Consider the following 9,080-nt stretch of genomic DNA (forward strand, 5'->3'; position numbering starts at 1 on the left):
CTTCATGATGCTCTCTGCACTTTTAACGGACCTCTGAGACTATCACAGTGCAGGTGCATTTATACGGAGACTTGATTACACACAGGTGGATTGTATTTATCATCATTAGTCATTTAGGTCAACATTGGATCATTCAGAGATCCTCACTGAACTTCTGGAGAGAGTTTGCTGCACTGAAAGTAAAGGGGCTGAATAATTTTGCACGCCCAATTTTTCAGTTTTTGATTTGTTAAAAAAGTTTGAAATATCCAATAAATGTCGTTCCACTTCATGATTGTGTCCCACTTGTTGTTGATTCTTCACAAAAAATACAGTTTTATATCTTTATGTTTGAAGCCTGAAATGTGGCAAAAGGTCGCAAAGTTCAAGGGGGCCGAATACTTTTGCAAGGCACTGTATGTTTTAGTTTTGTTTTCAAAGCATCTTTGATATTGTCTTTGTAATGAAAGTGCTATATAAAATCCATCTATTATTATTATTATTGTAATATACAGGTAACTGCAGTAAATGAGGGTTCTGGTGGCTCTGTTGTGGTCTGGGGTGTCATTTTCCTGGCATGCTTTAGGTCCTCTCTACCCCTTAGAGGACAAGGTAAACGCCAATACAGCCATTCTGACTGATCATTTTTATCCTGATGGGAGTGGTCTCTTCCAGGATGACAGTGCCTTCATCCACAGGGCACAAGTGGTCACTGAATGGTTTGATGAGCATGAAAACGATGTAAACCATATTCCATGGTCATCTCAGTCACCAGAACTCAACCCAATTGAACACTTCTGGGAGATTTTGGAGCAGTGCCCGAGATAGCGTTTTCCATTAACAAAACACCAAATGATGGTATTTCTCGTGGAAGAACTCCAATAGAGTTCATGACACTTGTAGAATTGATGCCAAGGTGCATTGAAGATGTTCTGGCTCGTGGTGGCCCAACACCCCTTTATTTTGGCAGGTTCCTGTAGCTCTCTTAACTCATTAATTAAGAGGCATTCACTAATTACTAGTTTAGACTTACATTCTGTATAGACATTTTGTCACTAATTAACTGTGCGATTTAAAGACCAATGTTATTTTCACCAGAGTCTCTGACATGTTCTCAGGCTGAAGGCTGTTTTTATCAGAGTCTCTGACATTTTCTCAGGCTGAAGGCTGTTTTCATCAGAGTCTCTGACATTTTCTCAGGCTGAAGGTGTCAGGACCCGGTTACGAACCCGGGTCTCCGGAGTGAGAAACAGTCACTTAACCAACTGAGCCACGAATAGTCAGCAGAACCCAGAAGATGAGGCAGACACAGCAGTACTTGAGACTGTGTATTTAATAAAGTAAAAAGTGAAGTCCTTCAGGAAAACATGTAACTCCACAACCTCAAAAGGAATTCCACAAGAGCGTCCACCGGGATCAACAAGAGTACACAGAATACTAGGGCTGGGTGCTAACATACAAACACAGAGCAAAGAACTGAAGGAAACTAAGGGTTTAAATACAATCAGGGGAAACGAGGCACAGGTGCAAATAATAATGGGGATCAAGGGAAAGCAAAAGGTCAAAAAGCACAATGGGGGCATCTAGTGACCAAAAACCGGAACAACCCTGGCCAAATCCTGACAGAAGGCTGATGTTTTCACCAGAGTCTCTGACATGTTCTCAGGCTGAAGGCTGATGTTTTCACCAGAGTCTCTGACATGTTCTCAGGCTGAAGGCTGATGTTTTCACCAGAGTCTCTGACATGTTCTCAGGCTGAAGGCTGATGTTTTCACCAGAGTCTCTGACATGTTCTCAGGCTGAAGGCTGATGTTTTCACCAGAGTCTCTGACATGTTCTCAGGCTGAAGGCTGATGTTTTCATCAGAGTCTCTGACATGTTCTCAGGCTGAAGGCTGATGTTTTCATCAGAGTCTCTGACATGTTCTCAGGCTGAAGGACACATTCTCTCTTTAATATACGTATTCTTTCTCACACATCTTCTCCATCTATTTCTCTGTCTTTGTCTTACTTTTTCTGTCTTTCTTTCCTTCTCTCTCTCAATTCAATTCAAAGGGCTTATATTGGCATGGGAAACACATGTTTCCATTGCCAAAGCTATTGAAATAAACAATTTAAAAAAGACCAGTAAACATTACACTCACATGTTCTCTCTCGCTCTCTCGCTCTCTCTTTATCTTTATCTCTCTCTCCCTCTCTGACACTCTCTCTCTCTCTCACACGCTCTCTTTATCTCTCTTTCTCTCTCTCTTTATCTCTTTTTCTCTCTCTCTGACATGCTCTCTTTATCTCTCTATCTCTCTTTCTCTCTCACACTCTTTCTCTCTCTGACACGCTCTCTTTATCTCTCTTTCTCTCTCACTCTTTTTCTCTCTCTCTCTCTGACATGCTCTCTTTCTCTCTCACACTCTTTCTCTCTCTCTCTCTGACAAGCTCTCTGTATCTCACTTTCTCTCTCACACTCTCTCTGACACGCTCTCTTTCTCTCGCTCTCACTCTCTCTCTCTCGCTCTTTCTCTCTCTCTGACACGCTCTCTTTATCTCTCACACTCGCTCTTTCTCTCTCTCTCTGACACGCTCTCTTTATCTCTCACACTCGCTCTTTCTCTCTCTCTGACACGCTCTCTTTATCTCTCACACTCGCTCACACTCGCTCTTTCTCTCTCTCTCTGACACGCTCTCTTTATCTCTCACACTCGCTCACACTCTCTCTCACTCTCTGACACTGTCTCTCTCTTTCTCTCTCTCTCAAACACTCTCTCTCTCTCTGACACCGTCTCTCTCTTCTTTCAGTCCAAATCTCCTGTGGAACATCCACGTTGTTCCGGAACTCTTATGTAACTGCTAATGACGACATTAAACACAACCAGGTGAGTTACAGTACAACTACAAACACACACCCACACACACACATACACATACATATACATACATGCGCATGCAGACATGCACACACACTCACATTGCTGCACGCACACACACACACACACGCACAGATTGTTATGGCACGTCTTGTTAGCAAGTTACCTCCTTGGCATCTGGTGCCATGGTGATGGTTGTCATGGTGGCGTCTTCAGGAAGGTGGAGGTTCTGATAAGCTCTGATGTGTTCCGGAATCTTCACCAATGCCCCGCCCACAAACTGGAGAGCGTGAAACCGTGGAAACCTGAAACCACACCCCGCGCTTATCCAATTAAAAACCTTATCTTATCACCTCAGATGAAGTTAGACCAATTAAACGGCTCTGTGAAATGTGTCAACGTAAACTTTATACAGCCACAATTTTGGAAGATGAAACTAACTGTATAGTTTCTGATGTGTGATGAGTTTTTATTTCCTCTCCAGATCCCTCCTCAGCCCATGACCATAGCTCCGCAGGCAGACTGCTCCTCTACACCTATAAAAGAATACGACACGTTCCCTCCATCCCTCCCTCCATCCTTCCCTCCGCCGCAGAACCCTGGCCGCATGCTGGATGACTCCTTCTTCGTGCCTCCAGACCAGCCCCTCCCCCAGCCCCCATCTCAGGCTGCCACTGACCTCCGGATGCACCTGGGCCTCAAATCCACCGGCAACTACGTGGACTTCTACTCTGCATCCCGGCCCTACTCCGAACTCAACTACGAGACCAGCCACTACCCGGCCTCGCCTGACTCCTGGGTCTAGAGACAGGAGTCACAACTTATCTCTGGTCGTGGAGAGACATAGGCTTGTGCAGGCTTTAGCTCCAGCCTTGCAGTAACAACACCTGATTCAAGTAATTAAAGTGTTATGAACAGTTGTTTTTAGGATATCAGGTTTATTAGTGCTGGGCTGGAACAAAAGCCTCCATGGTCCTGTAGCTCTCCTGGACTGGGAGTGAAAACACTGGTGTAGAGTAAGGTGGGAGTGTGAGGTTAATATTAGTTACTAACCGCAGCAGAGATTGAGGGGGTAGAGGAGGGAGGTGCCAGGGGGTTGTTGGGGACTGAGGCGTGAAGAGAGACTGTGCATGTGCATGAATACCACAATACATTTTCTTTCTGCCAGTTCAGTTTGTTCAAAGCTTGTTCCACTGGGAAAGTGAATGTATGGATATGTCAAAAGGGAGAGAAAGAAAGAGAGGGAGAGAGACAGAGGAAAGAGAGAGAGAGGGAGAGAGACAGAGGAGAGAGAGAGAGAGAGGGAGAGAGACAGGAAAGAGAGAGAGAGATAGGGAGAGAGACAGAGGAGAGAGGGAGAGAGACAGAGGAGAGAGAGGGAGAGAGACAGGAAAGAGAGAGAGAGATAGGGAGAGAGACAGAGGAAAGAGAGAGAGAGAGAGAGCCTTGACGGAAAGAGAGAGAGAGAGAGAGAGAGAGAGAGAGAGAGAGAGAGTGAGTGAAGGCCTTGACGGAAAGAAAGCAAGAAAACAAGTGAATGATGACGGAGGGCTCTTACATTGACCTTCAGGAAGGAGGAGAAGAGACGAGGTGTGGAGAAATGGAGGAGAAGAAGAGTGGCGGTAAGGGTTCTTTGGCTAATCGGGATGAAAAGCGACAGAACAGAGAAGGGAGAGAGGGATGAGTGGAATACACCAAGCTCAAGGCAAGAGTGGATGTTTACAGGAAAAACTAAGGGAGCAGCTTTCCACCCATTCATTACATTGACTTCTGACTTTCACCTTTCTATGGAATGTCCTCTATTCAAGAAGACTCTTCCAGCCATTTTATTTTCACATTTTTTATTTGTATTTTTTAAAGTTGTGGATGTATAGTATTTTTGGTGTACAGTACAGTGACAGTTGAGAGACTTGTGTGGTATTGTGTATATTACACGAGTCACTAGCGACCGACCACTGCATATTGTTAGTCTGTAACAGGAGAGGCTGAGAAGAAAACACACACCATTTGGAACAATGTCTATCAATGATCACTGTCTCCCTTTCCCACACCACATCTGTTTGAACAGCCAGTGGTTGACTAGCAGTATTGTATGTTCTCTGATCACGAAAAATGTCTGTCCAAAGCAGTTCAAGACCGACTACAACACCGATGACGACATTCCACAACCCTTCTTGACAGACTGCTTTTTCACTGCCTAAACAATTAGATGTAGATATTTGAAATATACGTTTCTTGTTTCTCCATTTCCACACTCTGATATTTTATTTTGAAGATACAGTATTTAAAAGTTCTGAAATAAAATGGTTTTGTCATCCACAATTACATGATACAATCTGTCCCGTGTACAAGAACCAACCTTCTGCTTTCTAAGACGTTCTACTAGGTTGTACATACCCCCACTGTACGTTAGAGAGAGAAGTGACATCGTGCCAAACTTTGCCCTCTCTGGTTCCAGCCCTAGACTGGAGGATGTATGCGACTCTCAGTTGACGTTTACAGACCATGACTAGTCATTCTCTCTTGTTTGTAACTGCTTTGGTTTTGATGGGAGTAAGTTATACACCTCCTACAGAGGGTTGTCACTATAGAAAGGGGTATGTACGTCTCCTTCTTAAATGAACAGACCTGCCTATGTTAGTTGAGCGTGTATGTGTGTGCGTGTGTGTGCGCATGTGCGCGTTTGGGTGTGTGTCTTGATCACTGTCTGAAATAAGAGGCATCCCTCCAGATAACAGTCAGATTTTACAAAACACAACCCAAAACAAAATTGACTTGACTGACATGTCCATAGAGAATGAATGACAAATCTATATATACGCTGCCTTCAGAAAGTATTCACACCCCTTGACTTATTCCACATTTTGTTGTTACAGCCTGAGTTCAAAATGGATTAAATATGTTTTTCTTCTCACTCATCTACACACAACACCCCATAATGACAGTGAAAACAGGTTTTTAGAAATGTTTGCAAATGTGTTGAAAATGAAGTACAGAAATATCTCACAACTTTGGCAGCGATTGGGAGTCTTTCTGGGTAAGTCTAAGAGCTTTACAGACCTGGATTGTGCAACATTATGCCCATTATTTTTTAAATTCTTCAAGCCCTGTGTTTTCAAGTCTGCCATAGATAATTTATTTGTATTTATTTTTTCCACCCTTTTTTTCCCCAATTACAATCTTGTTTCATCGCTGCAACTCCCCAATGGGCTCTGAAAAGGGGAAGGTTGAGTCATGTGTCCTCCGTAACATGACCCGCCAAACTGCGCTCCTTAACACCCGCCCGCTTAACACTGTTCAACTGACGACGGAGGTCAGCTGGCAGGCGCCCGGCCTGCCACAAGGCATCGCTAGAGCGTGATGAATCAAGTAAATGAACCAATGGAGCATGGTACTCAGTAATGTATTGTATTGAATTTGCCCCAAACATAACACCTTGTATTCAGGACAAAAGGTTAATTGCTTTGCCATATTTTTTAGCAGTATTACTTTAGTGCCTTGTTGCAAACAGGGTGCATGTTTTGGAATATTTTTATTGTAAACAGGTGGCCTTCTTTTCACTTTGTTAATTAGGTTAGTATTGTGGAGTAACTACAATGTTGTTGATCCATCCTCAGTTTTCTCCTATCACAGCCATTAAACCCTCTACTGTTTTAACTTCACAATTTGCCTGATGGTGAAATCCCTGAGCGGTTTCCTTCCTCTCCGGCAGCTGAGTTAGGAAGGATTTTCTTTGTAGTGACTGGGTTTATTGATACACCATCCAAAGTGTAATTAATAACTTCATCATGCTCAAAGGGATATTTAATGTGTTTTTTTAAAACCCATATTTAACCCTTCTCTGTGAGGCATTGGAAAACGTCCCTGGTCTTTGTGGTTGAATATGTGTTTGAAATTCACTGCTCGACTGAGGGACCTTATAGATAATTGTATGTGTGGGGTATTAAAAAACAATGTTAAACACTATTATTGCATACGGAGGGAGTCCATGCAACCTATTGTGACTTGTTTAGTGCAGTTTTACTTTTGAACTTATTTAGGCTTGCCATAACAAAGAGGTTGAATACAGTGGAGGCTGCTGAATGGAGGACGGCTCATAATAATGGCTGAAACCATGTGTTTGATACCATTCCACCTATACCACAACAGCTATTACCACAAGCCCATCCTCTCCAATTAAGCTGCCATCAACCTCCTGTGGTTGAATACTTATTACTCAAGACATTTAAGCTTTCATGTTTTATTAATTTGTAAAAAATAATAATAATTGAAAAACATCATTCCACATTATGGGAAGTGTGTGTTGGCCAGTGACACAAAAACAACAATTTAATCATTTTAAATTCAGGCTGTAACGCAACAAAATGTGGAAAAAGTCAAGGGGTGTGAATACTTTCTGAAGGCACTGCATATATATATATATATATATAATGGTATCAAACACATGGTTTATGTGTGTTTGATGTCATTCCATATATATATATATATATATATATACTTTTTATGTGCAGGTGTTGGTGTCACTAAAAGCAACAATGTTTTATGGAGAAAAAAAACATGTACAATATGACTCTGTTCACGTGACTGTACTGATGATGACGATGATGATGAAGTTTGAACCCCCTGTTGAGAAGACAGCTCGGTTCCAATATTCACACTAGCATACTAGTTATTTGGCCATACATTCTAAGCAGTACGCTAGAGTAGATATTGGAACGTAGCAGAACCAACAGAACCTAGCTGATGATAGTGATGATGTTGACACTATGGTGCGCGTTGTGATGTCGTGTGTCCTGGCTTATTAGAAGACCTTACTGAGTGTGGATGCTACCTTTAACACCAGGTAAATAAAAGACTCTTTGCAATCTATTCTACCTATTAAACATTTATTTCACCAGCTAAGTCATGAAGATAGTTTTTTTATTATTCACATTTTATTAATTACTTTGGTACTTTTTCAAAGTCAAATAAGTCACTGAACTTTCAAGAGAACTTGAACTTCTTCCAAAAGTGAAAGCCAAGGTCGACAGTGACATTTAAAAACTCCCTTGAGGTTGGAAGAAACATTGAGTTGCCAGGGCATAAGTACAGAGGATGTTTAGACAGTAGTTCATCACTTTAACCCAACCTGGGCCAATCCTTTTCTATCACATCCTACCACATTTACCCAGATCTAAGATGATGTTTTTTATCCTTATCAGGACCGCTATTTCCCTGCTACGTCTGTGTGTGTGTGTGTGTGTGTGTGTGTGTGTGTGTGTGTGTGTGTGTGTGTGTGTGTGTGTGTGTGTGTGTGTGTGTGTGTGTGTGTGTGTGTGTGTGTGTGTGTGTGTGTGTGTGTGTGTGTGTGTGTGTGTTTGTGTGTGTGTGTGTTCACGCCCTGAAAGCTATTTCCCTGCTACTTCTGTGTGTGTGTGTGTGTGTGTGTGTGTGTGTGTTCACGTCCTGACAGCTATTTCCCTGCTACTTCTGTGTGTGTGTGTGTGTGTGTGTGTGTGTGTGTGTGTGTGTGTGTCCACGTCCTGAAAGCTGTTTCCCTGTGTGTGTGTGTGTGTTCACGTACTGACAGCCATTTCCCTGCTACTTTCTCTGTCTGTGTGTGTGTGTGTGTGTGTCCACGTCCTGAAAGTGTGTGTGTGTGTGTGTGTGTGTGTGTGTGTGTGTGTGTGTGCTATTTCCCTGCTGTCTGTGTGTGTGTATGTCCACGCCCTGAAAGCTATTTCCCTGCTACTTCTGTGTGTGTGTGTGTGTGTGTGTGTGTGTGTGTGTGTCCACGTCCTGAAAGCTATTTCCCTGCTACGTCTGTGTATGTCCACGTACTGAAAGCTATTACCCTGCTACTTCTCTGTCTGTGTGTGTGTGTGTGTGTGTCCACATCCTGAAAGCTATTTCCCTGCTACTTCTGTGTCTGTCTGTGTGTGTGTGTCCACGTCCTGAAAGCTATTTCCCTGCTACTTCTGTGTCTGTCTGTGTGTGTCCACGTCCTGAAAGCTATTTCCCTGCTACTTCTGTGTCTGAGAGTGTGTGTGTGTGTCCACGTCCTGAAAGCTATTTCCCTGCTGCCCTGCAGATAAATCACATGCCACATGGTGTTATCTCCCTGACAGGCTCCACTGACAAGCAGCTGATTACATCTGGACTCATAAACACCTCCATCGGGGACCGGGCCAGCAGACATGTTGTTACATGTCCAACTGAAAATAGGCTCTGTCATAATGTGGATAGCTTACAAATGTATCCA

The 9,080-nt window shown here is 43.1% G+C and overlaps 1 protein-coding gene across 1 annotated transcript in view; it reads left to right on the forward strand.

The window, feature by feature from the left end:
- LOC135522735 (catenin delta-2-like) overlaps positions 1-7,736 on the forward strand; it is a 401,912-nt gene extending 394,176 nt beyond the window's left edge. Inside the window, exons 24-25 of the mRNA XM_064949274.1 lie at positions 2,772-2,848; positions 3,324-7,736. Coding sequence (XP_064805346.1) covers positions 2,772-2,848; positions 3,324-3,644 — 398 coding nt within the window. The 3' untranslated portion in view covers positions 3,645-7,736. The remainder of the gene's footprint in view (positions 1-2,771; positions 2,849-3,323) is intronic.
- The last annotated feature ends 1,344 nt before the right edge of the window (positions 7,737-9,080 follow it).

The sequence above is a fragment of the Oncorhynchus masou genome, chromosome 30 (genome assembly GCF_036934945.1).
Source record: "Oncorhynchus masou masou isolate Uvic2021 chromosome 30, UVic_Omas_1.1, whole genome shotgun sequence".
Classification (NCBI taxonomy): domain Eukaryota; kingdom Metazoa; phylum Chordata; class Actinopteri; order Salmoniformes; family Salmonidae; genus Oncorhynchus; species Oncorhynchus masou.